This window comes from Eubalaena glacialis, chromosome 5 (genome assembly GCF_028564815.1).
Source record: "Eubalaena glacialis isolate mEubGla1 chromosome 5, mEubGla1.1.hap2.+ XY, whole genome shotgun sequence".
In the NCBI taxonomy this organism is placed as follows: Eukaryota; Metazoa; Chordata; class Mammalia; order Artiodactyla; family Balaenidae; genus Eubalaena; species Eubalaena glacialis.
Genome location: NC_083720.1, coordinates 1,514,691 through 1,535,372, shown reverse-complemented (window position 1 = coordinate 1,535,372; position 20,682 = coordinate 1,514,691). Strand labels below are relative to the sequence as shown.

The 20,682-nt window shown below is 56.5% G+C and overlaps 1 protein-coding gene across 1 annotated transcript in view; it reads left to right on the top strand.

The window, feature by feature from the left end:
• ZFYVE28 (zinc finger FYVE-type containing 28) overlaps positions 1–16,993 on the top strand; it is a 113,898-nt gene extending 96,905 nt beyond the window's left edge. The window contains exons 9-13 of the mRNA XM_061191054.1: positions 11,376–11,509; positions 13,036–13,152; positions 14,251–14,355; positions 16,577–16,680; positions 16,853–16,993. Coding sequence (XP_061047037.1) covers positions 11,376–11,509; positions 13,036–13,152; positions 14,251–14,355; positions 16,577–16,680; positions 16,853–16,984 — 592 coding nt within the window. The 3' untranslated portion in view covers positions 16,985–16,993. The remainder of the gene's footprint in view (positions 1–11,375; positions 11,510–13,035; positions 13,153–14,250; positions 14,356–16,576; positions 16,681–16,852) is intronic.
• Positions 16,994–20,682: the final 3,689 nt, after the last annotated feature.

The following is a 20,682-nucleotide window of genomic DNA, read 5'->3' as shown; positions in this document are numbered from 1 at the left end:
TAATTTACTGACATCTGCAAAGGCCCTTTTTCCAAATAAGGTGACGGTCACAGGTCTGGGGATTTGATGTGGACATATCTTTTGTTGGGGGGGGCCCTCGCGAGGAGTCGTTCCGTCAGACACATTTTCTGGATGCAGCAGGAGAGGAGGAGGATGCAGAGACAGAAAACTCCAAAACTGTGAGGTTTCAGGAGGCCCTGGGGGTTGATTTTTTCCTGAATCCGTTTAGCACTCGATCACAGGAGAAAGCCTTTATTCCCACAGACAGCCCGCACCTAGTTTTCCTCTGTGTCTAATGAATTTGTGCCGTGTGTTCAGTGGATACAGATTGGGAGGCTCTCGGGGTGGGGGGTGGGATGTCTTTGATGCTGGGCGCAGAGCAGTGAACAGAACAGACAGAAGTCGCTGCGTGGCCGGCCCCGCGTTCCCCGGAGTGAGACCGCTAGTCGGCACACGCGTGCTGCGTCAGGGAGACAAGCGCCCCAGGAGCAATAACGCAGGGTGGGGGAAGGAAGTGGAGGTTCTGTTGGTGGCCAAGGAAAGCGTCTCTGTTAGAGGATGTTGGAACGGATACCAAAAGAATGGGGGCCTCTGGGGGCGTCCAGACAAATGCATTCTGGGCCTAGAGATGTCCATGCAACGCCCTGTGGCCGTAGTGCGCTTGTCTTGTCTGTGACAGCAAGGAGCACGGCTGGGAGGCGCCTACAAGCAGAGAGTGGGAGAGGAGGTTGACAGAGAGAGGGCCAGAGCACGCCGGGCCCCTCGAGCCTCAGGAAGGCTTTCTGGCTTTTACTCCAAGTAACGTGGGAAGCAGGGAGTGAGACGTGTCTGCAGAGGAGGGATATGGTCTGAATTTTGTTTGAGAAGATTTTCTGTCCGGGGCCTGCGGGGTCTTGGTAGGAGCTGCAGCTCCCGTGGCAGCCCCTGACAGGGTCAGGGGAGTTGTGCCTGGCGGGTCCTGGGTGCTGGGCTCCCCGCCAGGGGCCGCCCCGTGTGCACACCGCACCAGGAGGGGCTCTGTAGCAGCCCTGGGGCCTGGCCTCTGAACAGCCCCCCCTCTGGCATTCAGTCCAGGTCTGTGGTCAGAAGCGAAGCCCCAGGCTGCCTGGGCCTTCCCCCCCCTCAGGCCCTGCTCAGAGGTGAACACGGCCACACCCCCAGAGTCCCCAGGCTGCCTGGACCCCCAGCAGCCCTCATCAGCCTCCTGCCTCGGCGGGGTGGGGACAGGCCCCGGCAGATGGTGGCACGTGTGGAGACCGGGCATCTCCCTGTAGGTGTGAACACCCCTCTGTGTTTAGCTTGCGTGGTGGCCGCTAGAGTCCTGTGCCTGCCATTGGTCAGCAGTGGGGGTGGCTCTGAGGCCAGCCCCTGTCCCCCAGCACCACCCTGCAGTGCCCTGAGAGGGCATCTGTCACTGGGCAGTGTTTGTGGCTGCCCCTGCCATGGGGGACCCATCACTTATTGTCCACTTGCGCAGGATCTTCTGGAGCCTCAAGCTGACCAAGAGTGTCAGGCACAGGTGCTTGGTGGCGGCCACACTTCCTCCTGCTGCTCCACAGGACCTGGGCCCTGGTGTGGCGACCTGCACAGACTCAGGTGAGCCCCGGGGATGCCCCGAGCCTCCCAAGACAGGAGCTGTTACTGGACGTACCCGCCAGGTCAGTCTTCTCTGCACCAAAGTGGTTTCATTTTGCTTTCAGTCCTGACTCAGGGTGTCAGCCTCCACTTGGTCACTCAGTTACAACATCTGCCCAGTTGTATTAGTCAGCTATGCTGCGTAACAAATTACCACACACTTAGTGGCTTCTAACAGCACCCGTTCATCATCTCACAGTGTCGGTGGGTCAGGTGTCCGGTGTGGCGAGATGGGTTCTCGGCTCAGAGTCTCACCAGCCAGGCATCGGCCAGGCTGCGTTCCCATCTAGAGCTGTCGGTGTTTCTGTTGGCCATCCCTTGGTGAGAAAAGACTGAAACAGCCCCTTTGGGTTGTTTCCTGGGTCGGCGCCAGCCCTCCTGGTCCCAGTCATTTCTTCTTGTTCTCTTGTTCCCTCTGTGGACCTGAGCCGTGTGCTGTGGTCTCATTGGGGAGAGGGGTTTATCCTTCCTCCCACTCCCTCCCAGCCTGTGCTCACCCCAAGGGGACGCTGCACTGGAGTAAGAGTTGTCTTCCTTCCAAACGCAGAGTCATTCATTAAAACCACTAGAAAAAAGACTTTGCAAATGGCTGGAGAGTAGAGGAAGCAGGAAGATCTGGTCTGTTCACAATAAATTAGCATATTTGCTGCCCCAAAGATATTTGTGCTGACACCCCCTGGGCAGCCTGGGCCTGTCAGCTTTGTGCCATCACGTTTGTATTCGTTTGTAGGGTTGCTGTAACAAAGTACTACAAACTGGGGGTAAACCATAAAATTGATTGTCTCAGTTCTGGAGGCCAGAAGTCCTGGATCAGGGTGTCAGCAGGGTGGTTCCTTTTGAGGCCATGAGGGAGGATCTGTCCAGGCCTCTGCCCTCTCACTTCTGATGGATGCCGGCAATCCTTGGGGCCCCTTGGCTTGTAGATGCTAAGCTCTGATCTCTGCCTTTTCTTTACATGTCATTCTCCCTCTGTGTGCACCTGTGTCCAAATTTCTCATTTTTAGAAGGACACCAGTCATATTGGATTAGAACCCACCCTAATGACCTCATCTTAACTAATTACATCTGCAGTGACTCTATATCCCGATAAAGCCACGTTCTGAGGTACTGGGGGTTAGCACTTCAACATATGAATTTGGGGAGACACAATTCAACCCATATCAGCACACACATACCTCCCTGCTAAATCCTCACCATACTAGGATGAATGGATGGATGGATCGATGGATGGACAGATGGATACATGGATGATTGGGTAGATGGTTGGATGGATGGATGGATGGATGGATGGATGGATGGATGGATGGATGGGTCAATGGATAGATGAATGGGTGGGTGGTTGGGTAGTTAGATGGACAGATGGATGGATAGATGGATGGATGTATTTTGTAAGGAGGAGCTAGCAGGGCCCAAGCTGGCTCATTAGAATTGGTATGTGGTTGTGCAAATGTCCAAACTTTCCATTTCCCCACATCCAAGCATAAACCTTGCTTCTGGATTCCATCAGTCCCGCTTGTTCCTCCTTGTTTTTCTCTTACTTAGGCCTTTACAAAGGGTTTCAAAGGCTCACAGATTCATCCATGTGATGTCATAGCCAGAAACACCTTGTGATGCTATTAGTTTTTTCCAAGTTGTATTATCTCTTATTTCACAGACCCCTAGAACTTCAAAATGACAAAGTCCTTTTCCTGTCAAAAGGCCATTTTTTCTACTCTGACCGTGGAATCACATGCTTCTCCATGTGTGCCTTTCGAGGGTGCCCTTTGGAAAGTTTGCCACTATGCTGTGCCCTGACATGGACTGTGGCCAAAGACACAGGCTGGACAAAACCTTTGGTATTAATGTAACTTTAGAATTGCATTGTCTTTTGCTACTAGAAAATTGACACTTCCTAGTAATTCAAACCTAAGTGGAGTTGTTACGGGGAATATGTGCTGCCTTCAATAAAAGAGAGTGGCAGGAAACAGAATCCAGTTGGGCATCGGTCACAGAAGGTGCAGGACTTTTCGACATCCAGGTGACCATGCGGATTTGAAGTTGAGTGCCTGGGTAGATACGGCTGGTGACAGGAGCGCAGACTGCTTGGTGAGACAGAGGAAGCCCTTGGCAGGTGGGCGCCCCTCATGCCTTCACCCTAGCCTCTCTCGCTCACTTTCCCTCTGCGTCTCAAGTTGCGGCCATGTCTCACCCTCACTGTTCCTGCCCTCACCATAGACCTGGACCACTGGGCGCCAGCCGGCCTCTCAGCTCTGTCTTGTTAAAGCGTGTGGCTCCCCCACTAGACTGGGCTCTTGGGGGCCACACACAGGGTCTGATTCATCCTTGGGCCCCTCTTCCATGTCCCCAGCCTGCTGCGTAGCAGCTGCCCATGGAGGACCAGCGCCCTTCCAAAAGGGTGGCCCTGGGCAGTGTTCCTGGGGCCCCCGGTGCCCAAACAATGCCCATCTATATGGCCCCTAGGACTGGGCTGACCCGGCCAGGCCCCAAGCTCAGGCCCCAGGTGACATCCCAGGCCCCACCCCCAGTGTTCTGTTCTTTTGTTCCCGGTGGCCCTTCCAATCCCAGCTGGGTTGCCCGTGGGCAGCACCTTGTTGGTTCTTCTGCCTAGGACCAGGCTCTTTATGGAGCCTCTGGCTCTCTTTCTATCCACACCCGCCCCCAACACACACACACACACACACACACACGCCCCACGCTGCAGAGCAGCAGGAGAGGGCTTGAGGGCTTGGGGTTGAGACCGTGGTTGCGATCTGACCCACCCACCACCCGTGGGCCAGCCTCGGTCTCAGTCTGCTGGGAGGGTTCATTGCTCTTTTAAGGCACAACATGAGCCTCAGGCTTCGTAGCTCTCAACGCTCAGCTGACAGTCAGGGCCCTTCCCCTGGTTTCTCGCAGGCAAGCTGCCTGCCAGCCGCAGCACCTTGTCCAGAAAGGCTTCCCCGCTTCCAGGGCTTTATCTGAGGGGCAGGGGCTGCGGAGCTGAGCCCCAGAGCATGCCTTCCCTCCAATAAGAAACAAACTCTGTGCCTCAGGAGGGCTGCAGTGGCTCCTGCTGTAGGTGCTGCCTCTCCTCAGCCTAACAGTTATTCTTCTGGTCACAGAAGTAATACTCAATCTTAGAAGATGCTCAGAAAATAATCCATAGTCCTACTATTCAAATAAATGTAATGTTAATGCTTTGCCTTGACTATATTTCCCCAAATCTCACTTATGCACATATGATAGCTCTAATTTTTAAAATGCTACCTTTTTATTTAATATTTTAGCATTTCCAGCGTCATTAACTGTCCTTCGTGGAAACTGTATGACTGTGAGCTAATTTACTGAATCAACCCACTATTGACGGGCATTTAGCTTGAGCTCTTTCTTGAATATGAGTTCGCTAGATGATTACAAGGAAAACATCCTTTTATTCTTTTTAAAGTGTGCAATTCAGTGGTTTTTAGCATATTCACAGAGTTGTGCAACTGCCGCCAGTATCTGATCTCAACATTTTCATCACCCCATAAAGAAACCCCAAACATTCTCCCCTCCCTTCTGCCACTGGCAACCATTAATCTACTTTCTGTCTCTTGGGTTTGCCTAGACTTTTCTAGACTTTTCAAAGAAATGGAATCATACAATAAGTGACCTTTGTAACTGGTTTCTGTCACATACCCTAATGTTTTCGAGGTTCATCCATGCTGTAGCACCTATCAATACTTTCTATGGCCAAAAATTAATCCCATTGTGTGGCTAGACCACATTTTGTTTATCCGTTTATCAGTTGACTGACATTTGGGTTGCTTCCATTGTTTGGCTAGTATGTATGAACATTCACCTACAAATTTTTGTGTGAATCTATGTTTCAGTTCTCTTGGGTAGATACCTTGAAGTGGAATTGCTGGGTCATACGGCACGAGGAACTGCTGAACTGTTTTCCAGAGTTCCGGTAGCATTTCAGATTCTCACCAGGGATGTACAAGGGTTCCAATTTCTCCATATATTCACCCACACTTGTTATTTTCTGTTTTCTTTTTAAACTCTTATAGTTACCGTAATGGATATAAAATAGCACGTTATCATTTTAATTTGCATTTCCTAAATGACTAATGATGGCATCTTTTCATGCGTTTACTGGCCATTTGTATATCTTCTTTGGAAAAATGTCTTTTCAAATCCTTTGTCCATTCTTTAGTTGGGTTATTTATTTTTTTATTGTTGAGTTGCAAGAGTTTTCTGTATTCCAGATACTATACCCTTGACAGATACATGATTTGCAAAAATTTTCTCACATTCTGTGGGGTTTTTCACTTTCTTGAAGGTATCTTTTGAAGCACAGAAGTTTTTAATTTTAATTTTTGTGTGAATACGTGTTTCAGTTCTCTTGGGTAGATACCTCAGAGTGGAGTTGCTGCGTCATACTGTCTGAGGAACTGCTGAATAAGATATTTGGTTTTGGTTGCTGTGTTTTTGGTTTCACTCCTAAGAAACTGTTGCCTAATCCAAGACCACAAAGATTCCTGTTCTTTTCTAAGAATTTTTAAGAATTCTTTTAATGAATTTAAAATTCTAAGTTAAAGAATTTTAGAATAGATACAGGCCTTTGATCTATTTGAGTCAATTTTTGTATATGGTATAAGGTAAGGTCTAACTTCATTCTTTTGTGTGTGGAAATGCAGTTCTCCCAGAAAAAAAATTTTTTATTGAAGGATACTTGATTTACAATATTGTATTAGTTTCAGGTTGTACGACATAGAAATTCAATATTTTTATAGATTATACTCCATTTAAAGTTATTCTAAAATACTGGCTGTATTCGCTGTGCTGTTACAATATGTCCTTGTAGCTTATTTATTTTATACTTAATAGTTTGTACCTCTTAATCCCCTACCCCTATCATGCCCCTCCCTCCTTCCCTCTCCCCAGTGGTGACCACTAGTGTGTTCTCTATATCCGTGAGTCTCCTTCTGTTTTGTTATATTCATTTGTTTGTTTTATTTTTTAGATTTCTACATGTAAGTGATAACATATAGTATTTGTCTTTCTCTGTCTGACTAATTTCACTTAGCATAATACCGTCCACGTCCATCCATGTTGTTGGAATTGACAAATTTTCATTCTTTTTAATGGCTAAGTAATATTCCATTGTATGTATATACCACATCTTCTTTATCCATTCATCTGTTGATTGACATTTAGGTTGCTTCCATGTCTTGGCTATTGTGAATAATGCTGCTGTGGACATTGGGGTGCATGTATCTTTTCTGTTTTCGTTTTCTTTAGATATATACCCAGGAGTGGAATTGCTGGATCATATGGTAGTTCTATTCTTAGTTTTTTGAGGGACCTTCCATACTGTTTTCCAAAGTGGCTTCACCAATTTACATTCCCACCAACAGTGTGGGAGAGTTCCCTTTTGCCGACATCCTCAGCAACACTTGTTTTTTTTGGTCTTTTTGATGATGGTCATTTGATGGGTGGGAGGTGATACCTCGTGGTTTCGATTTGCATTTCTCTGATGATTAGCGAAGTTGAGCATCTTTTCATGTGCTTTTCATCTGTATGTATTCTTTGGAAAAATGTCTATTCAGGTCTTCTAACCATTTTTTAATCTGTTTTTTTTTTTTTAATTGAGTTGTATGAGCTGTTTATATATTTTGGATATTAACCCCTTATTGGTCATATCTTTTTCAAATATTTTCTCCCATTCAGTAGGTTATCTTTTCATTTGGTCGATGGTTTCCTTTGCTGTTGCAAAAGCTTTTAAGTTTAATTAGGTCCCATTTGTTTATTTTTGCTTTTGTTTCCTTTGCCTTGAGAGACAGATCCAAAAAAAATATTGCTATGGCTTATGTCAGAAAGTGTTCTGCCGGTGTCTTCTTCTAGGAGTTTTATAGTTTCCAGTCTTCCATTTAGGTCTTTAATTCATTTTGAGTTTATTTTTATATGTGGTATGAAAAAACGTTCTAATTTCATCCCTTTACATGCAGCTTCCAGTTTTCCCAGCAGCACTTATTGGAGAGACGGTCTTTCTCTATCTCAGCACCATCTTTTGAAAAGACCCTTCTTTCCTCATTGGATGATCTTGGCACCCCTTTTGAAAATCAGTTGCCCCCAAATGTGTGGGTTTATTTCTGGACTCGCAATTCTCTTCCACCGTCATGTGTCCTATGCCAGTGCCTCAGTCTTATTTACTGGCATTTCATACTAAAGTCCACGTCATGAGTGTGGGTCCTCCAACTTGTTTGTTTCTTTTTCAAGATTGTTTTGGCTGTTCTGAGTCCTTGCATTTCCATATGAATTTTAGGATCAGCTTGTCAACTTCTGCATGGAAAAAGAAAAGGCGGCTGATATTTTGATACAGATTGCATTGAACTTATTGACCAATTTGGGGAGTATTGCCATCTTAACGATATTAAGTCCTCAACCATGAACATAGGATGTCTTTCCATTTATTTAGGTCTAATTTATTTCAGTGACGTTTTGTAGTTTTCCGTGTGTAACCCTTGCACTTTTTTGTTAAGTTTATTCCAAATATTTAAATCTTTTTGATGCTATTGCAAATAGGGTTGTTTCTTAATTTCATTTTCAGTTTGTTTATTGCTACCATATCTTAATATAATTGGGTCTTTAACAGTAACTGCTTTATTGATATATAGTATATATACCATTCAGTTCACCCTTTAAAAGTGTATAATTTTTGCTGTACACCTGAAACTAACACAACATTGTAAATCAACTATACTTCAATTTTTTAATTATTAAAAATATGTACTATAAAAGTGTATAATTTAATGGTTTTTAGCATGTATTCACTCTTAACCTGTTGTATTGATGCCAAATCCATCAGCTCTCTTTGCTACTTAGACTTTTCAGTTCCCTTTCCTCTGCTCTTCCCTGTCCTAAATCTTTTTTTATCCCTACTTTTTAATTTTGGCAAAATACATATAACACAAAATTTACTATTTTAACCAAATTTAAGTGTACAATTCAGTGGCATTGTACACATTCACAGTGTGGTATAACTATCACCACTCTCTATTTCCAGAACTTTTCATCATCCCAAACTGAAACTCTGTCCCCATTAAAGCCCCCTTCCCCAGCACCCGGCACCCACCATCTGCTTTCTGTCTCTGTGAATGTGACTCCTCCAGGGACCTCACGTAAGTGGAGTCACACAGTGTTTGTCCTTTTGTGACTGGCTGCCGTCACTGGGCATAATGTCCTACAGGTTCATCCATATGGTAGCTGGTGTCAGAATTTTCTTCCTTTTTAAGGCTGGATAATATTCCATTGTATGCAGGGACCACATTTTGTTTCTCCATCATCTGTTGATGGGCACTTGGGTTGTTTCCCCTTTGGGCTCTTGTGAATAATGCTGCTGCGAACATTGTGCATAAGTATTTGCTTGGGCTCCTGCTTTCCAATCTTTGGGTGAGGCTGTGAACTGAGACTGGGGGTGTTGATGGAAGTTGACACCCTAAACAGTGATGTTCCATCCCCTTTCCTTACTCAGCTCCCAGGACAGGGGCCGCCAAGTCCACACGCCCCAGGCAGAAAGTCAGGGGCTTCGTCTCTGGAAGCCTGGCAGGTGGTCTGGGAGGGCAGAGCTGTAGATCGTCACGAGGGTCCCAGTGGAGCAGTGCGCCTAGCCTCGCCCTCAGCCTCCCATCACTCCTCCACGTTCTGGTGAAATATTACCTATAAGGGCACTTCCCTGGTGGCGCAGTGGTTGGGAATCCGCCTGCCAATGCAGGGGACACGGGTTCGAGCCCTGGTCCGGGAGGATCCCACAGGGCGCGGAGCAGCTGGGCCCGTGCGCCACGGCTGCTGAGCCTGCGCTCTGGGACCCACAAGCCGCAACTGCTGAGCCCGCGTGCCACAGCTGCTGGGGCCCGTGCGCCTGGAGCTCGTGCTCCGCAACAGGAGAGGCCGCCGCGGTGAGGGGCCCGCGTGCAGCAACGAAGACCCAATGCAGCCAAAAATAAATAAATAAAATAATAAATTTTTTTAAAAAAGAAATATTACTTATAAACCAGTGTTGACGTCGCTAGAGTGTGCCAGTCAGACGCGCACTCGTGCATCCCCACTTGGCTGAGCAGGGGGACCATGAAGCCGGTCTGGGGCCCCTTCCAGCCCCAGCGCCCCCTGCACTGAATTCTCGGCGCGTCACACCTCCGAGCTTCCTGATGGTTTGACACCAAGGGACGTTCCCCTAAGTGAGACATCGGGCGGCTGTGCGCGTCTCTCTGCCGTGTCGGCGAGGGTCGTCCACGTCCACAAGGGGCCAGGGCTGCTCACCCCCCACGATCAGACGGGCCACGGCGTGACAAGATGACAGTGGATTCTCCTCCTCCATCACTGGTGGATTTTACTGGAACTTCCAGAACTGCCCTGAAGATTCTGCCACGTCTGCAGTTGCACAGGGCAGGGTCTTGGGTGTGTGCCGACCACGGCCCCTGGGCTGAGGAGTGTGCCAGCTTCACTGAGATGGTGCCAGAGCGTCTCCCCAAAGTCATCCACCAATTTACACTCCCACCAGTGATGTGAGGGCGCCCGCTCTTCCACCCATGCCAGGAGGCCACGCCAGGGCCTCTCTCTGACAGGGGTCTCTGTGCATTTGAGGCAGGCCTCTGGCATGAAAAAACCCAACTCCCCCACAGAAAAGCAGAAACAGAGATAGTGCAGGCCACCGAAGGCAACTTTTACAAAATTATAATGAGGGACTTCCCTGGTGGTCCAGTGGTTAAGACTCCATGCTTCCACTGCAGGGGGCACGGGTTTGATCCCTGGTCGGGGAACTAAGACCCTGCGTGCCTCGCAGCGCAGCCAAAAAAAAAATCAAAAAATTTGTAATTAATGTTTCTAGATAGATAAAATATTTCACATCCATGAAACAACAGAGAGAGCAGGAAATTAAAAACCTGGTAGCAAAAATGTCAAGGGGGAAATCGGAGAAAAAAAAAAAAAGGAGGAAATTTCCCAGAAAGTGGGACAAAACGGCAGAAATAGAAGATGGGAGATAAATGATTTAAGAACAGGGCGGTCAGTGGACGCCCTAACAGTCTAGGCTCAACTGCGGCCACTACTTAGGGCGCAGGGCGACCCCTGAACAGCAGAGCTCGCAGCACCTGCAGCAGGACCCCTGGGCCGTGGGAAGGGAAGTGCGTGGTGGGGACGAAGGACGGGTCCTTCGAGCACCACGACCTGGGGGCTCAAAATGGCAGAAATCTCTTCTCTCACAGGCGGGAGGCCAGAAATCTGACAGGGCTGACCCCGCTCCGGAGGCTCTGGGGGAGGGTCCTTCCTGCCTCTTCCAGCTGCTGGTGGCTCCGGGCACCCCCAGGCTTGTGGCCAAATCACCCTGATCTCTGTATCGTGGTCACTTCGCCTCCTCCCCTCCCCCGTGTGTCTGTGTCTCTTCTTCCGTCTCCCACAAAGACATCTGTCCTTAGATTAGGGCCACCAGATAATCCATGATGTCTCCTCTCAAGATCCTTACCTTGATTGCAGCTGCAAAGGCTTTTCTTCCAAACAGGTCCTGCTGGCAGGTGCTGGGGTTAGGGTGTGGACACATCTTTTGAGGGCCCATCAGCCCACTGCAGAGGGTGTGAGTAGGGGCGGTGACTCTCCCACGGGAGGGACTCAGCGCGTGGCGTTAGCCCCAGTGCGCTCCCGCAACGAGGGGGCCTCCGGGCAGAGATTTCGCCTTCCGTCGCCTCCTCCACCCACGCTCCTGTGTTTCCTTCTCTGCACAGCGGCTCCACGGCCGGTTCCTGCTCCTCAGACGAGATGGGGCCGGACGCAGGCCCCATGGCCATCAGAGAGAAGATCCGGTCCCGGTTCCACGGCAGCCACGACCTGATCCACCGCCTGTTTGTCTGCATTTCAGGTGCCACTTCTGGGCGTGGGGCGGGGCGTGGGCTTGGGGACACATGGGGCGGGGGGCCGTGCTTTAGGGGAGCGGCTGGCCCGGGTGCAGGAGGTTCCCCACTGATGCTGGGTCGCTGGGGTGCCGGCCCTGCCTGGGGCCTTCCTCACCGCGTCACTTCGTCCTTCGCCCGCGAGCCCCGCCATGAGCCCGGCCCGGTAAAGAGGCGGACGTCGTGCTTCGCCAGGCCCTCCCGTGGAGGGTGGGGGACCCCATTCTGGTCCCAGTGGCCCCTCGCCACCCACACCAGGAGACTCTGTTCAATTCGTAGGTCAGAGTTCATCGTGCATCCTGTCCCGACTGATGTTGCCTCCTTTCCTCTCTTGGGGTGGCAGGCGGGGACCGTGACTGTTTTGTCTCCCCGGGGAGTTCAGTGAGGGGAGTGTGCACAAACGGTGTCTTCTTAGCAGCGCTTTCCCTAGTTTTGTGTGTTCTAAATAGCTGCCGCGTCCTCATGGTTTAAAAGTATGACAAGTGTGCGGTGAAGTCCGCCCTCCTGGCCTCCTGCCTGCCTTCCCGACACCTCCCCGGGGCGGCCGGGTGCAGACAGTGTCCGTCCCGCAGCCCAGCTCCCCTGCTCCCCTGGCCTGGAGCTTCCGCGGCGCTCCCGGGCCCCCGGGTGGAGGGCAGCCGCGGGGCAGCCTGTGGGCTGGCGGACGCTGCAGAGTCAGGGTCATGCTCCCCGGGGTCACTCCGCACAGCCCCCAGCCAGGCCGGGTGGGAGCACGAGGGCCTCGGGGTGACTCTGAGCTTCGGTTCAGACATCTGCCGGGATCCACTGCACGGGTTTGTTCAGAGGTCTGGGGAACGTCATGCCGGCTGGTGCTCAGCACGGCCGCTGGCACGCAAGGAAGCGCCGGCCACAGTATCAGCGCAGCGATGGGTCCCGGGGCGCCCATGTGCTGCTGGGATGTACACAGTCACTCCCTGGCTTTGCTGTTAACGGCAGCCCCTCGTGCCCCTGGAGAGCTAGCTAGCTCTTCGCTGAGAAGGGCCGAGTCCACCTGATTGGGGGACAGAGGAAACCTCTGCAGGTGAGGGTGGAGAAGCCTTGTCCTGCCAGGGAGCGGGGGCCGGCTGGCAGGAGCCGGTGCTGCGCCCCACGTCTGGGCAGGGTCCACACTCGGCCCTCAGCCACGTGGAACCTCACTGCATCCCCGCAGTCGAGGTGGCCGAGAGGGGAAGGTGCTGTCATGCGGGTGGGCACAGTTGGGGGCTCTGGGGTCGTCCCTCAGTGAGGGGCCAGGATAAAAGCACGAAGGCGAATAACTGACCCCCGGGGGAGGGCTGCTGGGTAGTTTGCCCCCCTCCGCCACCTTCCCTTGACTCCTGAGCTTTTGCTTCTGCCAAAGGAGCTGTCACGGGGGCGGGGCGGCCTCTTCTTGCGCCCACTCATCCGAGGACATGTTGGTCTCTGACCATGAGCCCTGGCTGGGTTCACCAGCTGCCAGCACCTAACCCCCCCCTCCTCGGGCATCCTCCCCCAGGCGTGGCCGACCAGCTGCAGACCAACTACGCCAGCGACCTCAGAAGTATTCTCAAGACCCTCTTCCAGGTCATGGCCACCAAGCCGGAAACGGACGACAAGGAAAAGCTAAAGAAGGGTGAGTGCCAGCTCGGGACAGGCTCTGAGGCCTAGGCTGACCATCATGCCCACTGCCCCCAGACGTGGGGGACCTGCGGAAATCTGCACCCCCAGGCCTGGACCAGCACCGCCACCCAGCTTTTGTGGGCAGAGGGGCACACACTACAGGCCCCGGGTACCCCGAGAGGTGGGCTTGGGGACGCATGGGGTCACAGCCCCACGTGCACACGCCCTTGCGTGCAGCTCCTGCTCCCCTCCCTCTGCACACGCCCCAGCCAGGCCACCCCACTTCCGACGGCCGACGGGCCTGCAGACGGGACCCGGAAGTGGTACACTGTCACTTCTACCAAACTCCCGTCTGTCAGAGCAGCCAGAGGCCAGCCGAGAGCCAAGGAGGGGACATGGGTCCCCTGCTCGGGGGAGTGGCCGTCTGTGAGCTGCCTCACATACTCACACACGCGTGCACACACACACGCACACAGAACAGAGTTACTTGGTGAGGGAGCAGGTGTCAGGCAGGGAATGCTAAGGCACAGGGAGCTTGGCCCCTTGCTCCCTGGAAGGAGGTGGCAGGGTCCCAGCGTGGGGAAGGGGCCCGACCCCTGCTCGCCCACCCTCTGCTGGGCTGAGGCCCCCATTCTGGGCGAGCGACCTCCATCATGGGGGCTTCTGCTCAGGAATGTCTGGACACACGGGGCAGCCGGCCCAGCCCTGGAGGGCACGTCCTCGCCCACAGGGAGGAGAAGTCTGTACTGTGTGCCGACCCAGCTGTGCCCCCCAGGGTCTACACCACTGGACCACACTGCCCCCATCTGCCAGGGAATTCTGGGCGGGGCTGCCTTCTTGCTCTGCAAGCAAGGAGGGTGGGCCTCGGGGCTAGGGGCCCACAGGCAGGACCAGCTGCACACCTGAGGGCACTCGGACGGAAAGGCCCCCTGCGGGGTCAGCACCCAGCCTGCGGGGTCAGCACCCAGCCTGCGGGGACGGTGGGTGAGGACGGCGGTGACCCACTCCGCATGCGGGACTGTGGGTTGTTCGGGGGCTACTCCTTGCTGGCGGCACCTCCCAGGGACAGGCGGTGGCCCACTGACCCCAGCGGCCACCCTCTCTCTTCTAGTCACCCAGACCCTGCGGAGCGCGGCCTTGGAGGACTGTGCTCTGTGCCAGGAGACCCTGTCATCCTCCGAACTCGCAGCCAAGACCCGAGATGGAGACTTGGAAGGTGCGTGAGGGGCCGGGAGCCGGGGGCCAATGCACTGCGCGCCGAGCGGAGAGCGGGAGCCCTGTCTGGATGTGTCCACCGCTCTGCCCTGGACTGCAGGCTCGGGGCGGGCAGCGCTCCTCCAGCGGGGGCCCCTCCCCAGAGGCCTAGACGTGCCGCTTCCCAGGGGGTGCAGCCTCTTACTCCAGCTTCCTTCCTGGGCTCCCAGGGTGGGCACAGGTCCTCTGAGCCGCCGCCACCTAACCTCAGGCCCGTTATTGAACATCTCAGCCTGGGGGGCAGGGGGAGGGTGTGAGGTGCAAGGAGATGCTGGGGTCCAGGCCATTGGCCGCAGCTGAAAGTGGCTGGTCCCAGGCCACAGGCACACTGCCGACCCCCCAGCGTTCACCTGCCCCGCAGGAAAGGCCTCCCGTAGGTGCCTGGGAGCCGGGAGAGCCCGCTCCCCCATTAGCCTGGAGGTCGGCCGGCTACAGGCCCGGTGGCTTGGCAGTCAGGGAAGGAGCATCCAGGGTGGGCTGGGGGCACTGGCAACACACCTGGGGGGAGGGGGCCGCTCAAGGCCTTTGGAAGGGTCCGGAGGCCTGGAGAGGTGCTCAGATGGGCAGCGGCAGACAGGCCTGAGCGAGTGTCGAATGTGACCGGAGCTGAGAAGGAGGAGGCTAGCCCCAGTGTGCCTGGCCGGCGGCGCTGGCCCCTGCTGGTCCCGGCTCAGGGCCTCCCTCGCACTGCCTGGTGACCCGGGTGTGCAGTGGGGCTGCCTTGGCCGGGATCCCCTGGGGGCGGCCGCACAAGCTTCCCTGCTTCCTAAGCGCCCTGAGCCCTGGTCTTCTCTACCCTCCTGTGAAAATCGCACGCGGGCCACAAATAAAGCTCCTGCCGGGAACTCGGAACGCCCTGCTCGAGGAGCGTGCAGGTGGTGAGCTGCGAGTTCCGGAGGGGCCCAGCCCACAGCCAGGGCCACGTCCCCCCGTGGGCCGCCAGTCCAGCCCCCTCCTGGGAGTGGCTCGCGGGGCAGGGCCTGGACCCAGCAAGTCCTCAGGACCCTCACCATCCTCCTCGGGCGGGGGTCTCGACTTGAGTGTTGGAGCTGGCCTCGTGGCCCAGCGTGGCCCCGGAGCTGCCGGGCGCCGTCCAGGGCGTCACTGGGGCCGGCCAAGGATTTCCCACAGGGGCGGGGGCGGGTGGCAAGCATGAGAAGCCATCTCCCTGCAGTCGGGGGTGAGCTGATGGGGTCTAGAGCAGAAGCGGGAGAGCTGGGTGGGAGGGGGCGGGGGGAGGGGCGGTTCTGTGCAGCAGGCGGGGGAGGGGCAGGTCTTCAGGTGCAGGTTGGTGAGGAGAGGGGGCGAGAGGGAGGCGAGGAGACCCCGGTCTCTGGTGGGTGGGCGGCCTTGCTGAGTTCCCTTGGGGGTTGTGTGAGAGTGGACGGGAGACCCCTGAGCCCACGCTGTGGCCCCAGAGAGCCGTCCAGGTGTTCGCTCCCCCTCTGGGCGGCGGTACTGGGCTCGGGGTTGGTACGCAGTGGGCATCTTATGTCTGGGGTGGGAGGAAAGGCATGTCCCCCCATGCAAGATGGCTTCTCCCAGTGCCGACACACACCCTCCCACCCAAATTCCAGAGCAAATGCCCAGAGGCTTCCCCCAGCGATCGCCTGGACAAGTGACATGGGACAGGCCCACAGGCAGCTGCCGGGCTGCACAGGTGTCGGAAGGGGCCAGGGCCAGCCTCGGTCTCTGTGAGACACCCTCAGCACCCACTCCTCAAGAGCCTGAGAACAGCCCTGGAGCTGGGGTGGGCGGGGCTGATTGACGGAGGGGTCCACAGAGGGGGCTGATTTCTTCATTTCTCAGCCCCCATTTTTGCCCAAGGGCCCTGCCAGGCTGGGTGCCGGCCGGGAGAGGCTTGGGAGAGGGTTGTCCGGGTGGACGCTCCCTGCCCGTGCCCCGAGTCCTGGGGCGAGGTGCAGGCCGCAGCTGGGGTCCCATCGATGAGCACGGCTGACAGCTGCAAAGATTGACCCGTCCATGGGACACCGTCAGTTTCCTGAAACCGCAGCCGGTACCGAGCCTCAGGGAGGACCGGAGGGGGGAGTGGGGGGCAGGCTGCCCCACCGGAGGCTCCTGCACACCCGCCAGCCTCCGACCCCCACCCCAGCCACCGGTCCCCACTGCCGCCACCTCATGGGTCCCTCTGGCTGACGTGTCCCCCCCTGTCGTTGTCATAGACCCGCCCGAGTGGGTCCCAGACGAGGCCTGCGGCTTCTGCACCGCGTGCAAAGCCCCCTTCACCGTCATCCGCAGGAAGCACCACTGCCGGAGCTGTGGGAAGGTAGGTGGGGCGGCCGAGGTCGTCCCGCGGCCCCTCGGGCTGTCGCTGCGGGCATCCCAGGGGCCGTCGCAGACGTGGCGCCGAGGTCTGGAAGTCGGGACGGGGTGGGGCGCAGGGGCTGCTGGGGGCCCCCCCAGCTCACCGGCCCCGCCGCCCGCTGCTTGCCTTCCAGATCTTCTGCTCTCGCTGCTCCTCGCACTCGGCGCCGCTGCCCCGCTACGGGCAGGTGAAGCCCGTGCGCGTGTGCACGCACTGCTACATGTTCCACGTCACGCCCTTCTACAGCGACAAGGCGGGCGTCTGACCCGGTGCCCCAAGCCCGCGAGGGCCCCATAGGACTCCAGGGAGGAGGCGCCGAGGCGGAGGCCTCCGGCCACGGGAGGGTCTTCACCGCCTTTCATCCAGCTGCCGCCACCACCGCTGCCAGGGCTGCGGGCCGCCCTGACTTCCAGCACGTCCAAGGCCTCCGCCCCACCCGCCCTGGCCTCCGCACCCGTGGGGACCTCGGGCCAGCCGCAGGGGCCAACAGGAGGGCAGCTTCAACCAGTGGGGGGACCTGGGGGTGCCAGGCGGCTGCCTGGGCGGGGTGGGCTTTCCTCCTGCCCGTTCGCCTGCCCCCCTGCCCTGCTGAGATGCTGCCTTGAGGCTGAACCGTAGCAGAAGGTCCGCCCTGGAAGGGGAAGGTGGGGATGGTGTCTGAGCTCAGGGCAGCCTCAGCCCCTGGGGCTGAGTCTGGGGAGATGGTGGACCTATTTGGGGGGCGGCGGGGGGGGCCCTGGGGCACCTCAGGGCTTCCCCACATGCTGGCCAAACCAGAAAGACTAGGCTGTCCTTTCTCTCTCCAGGGCCCTGAGCCCACAGCTGCCCACCCCCTGCTCCCCTCAGGACCTTGTCTCAACAGCATGAGTCTCGTTTCTTGTCGGAGAGGGGACGTGCAGAAACGGGCCTGGTGGTCCTCTGGGCAAGCAGGCGCGCCCCTGCTTCTGTCTGCCCACCCTGGTCTGCCAGCCGATGGCGGGGTCAGGCGGCGGGCAGAGGTTTCCCAGCTTCCGAGGCCACGGCTCTCCAGGGGGCTGAGCACCCCCGATGTTGCCTGCTTGGCTGCCACTTCCCCCTTCCCTCTGCACCCCTGGGACCCTGGCCCACCTCCTCAGACCCCAGAGTGGCCCCGGGCCCCAGCACGGACACGTCCTCAGGCTTAAATCTCAGGCTTCACATTGCAATGACGATTGCAGTTTTATTTTTAGAGAGATGACACACCTACTGCTTCTTTTATAGGATAAAATCCAATTACTATTTGACACTGGAATACATACGCACAAAAACAGCTTCTGTGGGAGAAGAAAAGCATATAATGGAGGGTATATTATGTATGGAGATTATTTTTATTTTCTAAGTGCTGTAATTCAAAACCATTTCCATAAATCTATTTAAGGATTGCAGACACTCTTATTCCTCATGTGAACATGGATGGACTCCTTTTTCTCGGTCTGGCAGGTGACGGGGTTCTTGCTAAAGTTCATTGTCCTCTAGGAAGCTGGGGGCTTCTGGACTCCTGGGGCAGTCGAAGGGCAGGACTTGACTTCCCACCAGCCCCCAGGAGAGGGGTGGCCACCCCCCCCCCGCCAGCTCCCACTGCCTGCGATGGCTCCAGCCTCCCCACTGCCCGCCCACCCTGCCCAGCTCCTCTCCTCGTGTGTCTTCAGCTCAGACCCCTGGCCTCTGTGTGCATTGGAGTGGGCAGTGCTCTTGGACACCCCACCTGGGGCCCTGGAGAGAACGCAGGAGGGCAGACCAAACCCTGGGGTTACCAAGGCGATGGGGCCTTCCCTTGGGACTTGGGTGCCCAGTCCCTCTGAGGTGGGCGTTGGGAGGCCAGAGAATGGGGGCATGGCTGCAAGAGGCCCCAATGGCCACCACACCCATTTTCTTTCTGGTAAGTGAGAAAGTGTTTCAGAACACAGGGGCTCCTCTGAGCAGCACTGAGTCCTTTGGGAGCAGAAGAGAACTGGCATCCAGGGAGACCTGCGTCCTTAGCTGCCAAAGACCAGGCCTGCCCACCTGGACAGAGTCCCTCCCACCCCTGTGGATGGCGGTGCCTATGTCACTGGCTGGACAGCAGTGCCTTCAGGAAGTCAGCCCCCTGCAGGAAGCCCCCGTGAAGCTACGCTCTGGGGGTCCCCCTCCCTCTACTCTAGGTACCCACAGTTGTCACCTTCCAGACCTGGGACGTGGTGGTCCTCCTCACTCACCAGGTCGGGGTGGGAGAGGGAGTGGAGACCCAGGAAGGAGGGTCTGCCCCGATGCCCACCCTCGGCCCAGACACAGCTGCCCTCCAGAGGGACGGCCTAGACCCCAGCGGACAGAGGGGTGGTCTCCAAGCCAGTCTTGGGCCGCCTTTGTGCAGTGGGAGGGGACGGCAGCCCACCCCCCAGCTGTCCTGCAGGAAGGCCTGTGGCCACGGGAGCCCCCAACGAGGGTCAGTAGCCGTCCCATCTGCCCAGAAATCGGGATTTTCCACGCTAAGTGGGGGACGTGTGGTCACTCTACCCTTCTACAGGGCTGTCCCCACCCCAAGGGTAGAGCCAGGACCTGGGGGTGGGGAGGGGTTGGTCCAAGGCAGAGTTTCCCGCTCAGGAAGGATCTGGAAGGAATGACCTGCTGCCCACCTACAGCAGGGGCTCGGGACTGGTGGGGGCAGGGGTTTGGAATCAGCCATTGGGAGCCAGCCTTGGACCTCGAGCAGGTGCCCTTCCAGAGCCTCGGCTTCCCCGTCGTCACCATCGTCCTTGTTCCTGCTTCTGTTTCCTGAGGGCCGTCCCCGCCGCTCCCCATGACAATCCCTCGAGTGACAGTGCCTTGAGGGGGCAGGATCCCATGTCATAGATGGGGAACCGAGGCTCACAGAAGTTAGCAGGCGGCCCATCCGGGCCACGGGCCTTTAGGAGGGGCACGCGAGAGGCAGAAGGGAGCCCTGTGACCTGGGGGTGCTGGGAAGCACCGGCCCAGCTGGCTGTGCCTGGAGGGCCACCTCCAGGGAGGGCAGCTTGGACACAGCGCCCATGGCACGCCGTGGGCTGGTGGCTGGAGGGGGGCTGGGGAGCTGCCAGGAGCCCGCCCCACCCCCTTTCGGGGCAACGCACAGGCCTGGGGAGAAAGCTGCGGGAGCGCTCCAGCACCTCCCCCCACGAGCTTCCGGCGACAGGCGGGGGCCCTGGGCCTGGCTGGGTCCCCCACAGGCTCTCAGGACCCAGACGCAGGCTGCAGCATCCCCGCAGGGCAGGCCACCAAGTCCAAGGAGGGAGGGTGTAGGGTGGGAGCACCCAGAGCTCTCTGTGCCCCAGCGGTCAGGGAGGCCCTGGGACAGGAAGAGCCACTGAGCCTGGTCCCCGGGGAGGTGGGGAGAAGGCCGCCTCCTCTCCCGGTCCCGGTCCTGCCCCTTCCACCACAGGCTCGGCTCAGGCCACTCCCACTCCCACACACCCTGGCCTCTGGAGGTGCCCCTGCTGCCGGCCCCCATCCGTGGCTCATCTGCCCCACAAATATGCCCGCATACAGCCACCTGCCCCCAGGCCCAGCCCACCCCCCCAGGCAGGCAGGCAGGCAGGCAGGTGGACACCCACACGGGGCGGGGGCGCGGGAAGGAGAGGAGAAAGACTGTCAGTGCCCTGGAGGCTGGTGCTGCTGGTGGGGCACTATCACCCCAGAGGTGGGTGGGCGGGGCAGGGCTGGGGACACTACCCTTCCCCCACCAGGGCACCGGGTGGGCTCCTCCAAGGTCCCTGCTGCAGCCCCTAATGACCACCAGGGGGCGCCCCGCCCAACGTCTCCTCTCCCACTGTGGCCCGGCGGCCAAGGGGTTGGGGCAGCTGGAGCGCTGCCTGCAGGAGCTGCTCCACTGTGGGTGGGCACTCCAGGTCCAAGCAGGGACCCCCGCACAGACGCACCCGGCGGCCAGGCCCTAGTCCTCCAGAGAGCGTCCTGGCCCATCAAGGACCACAG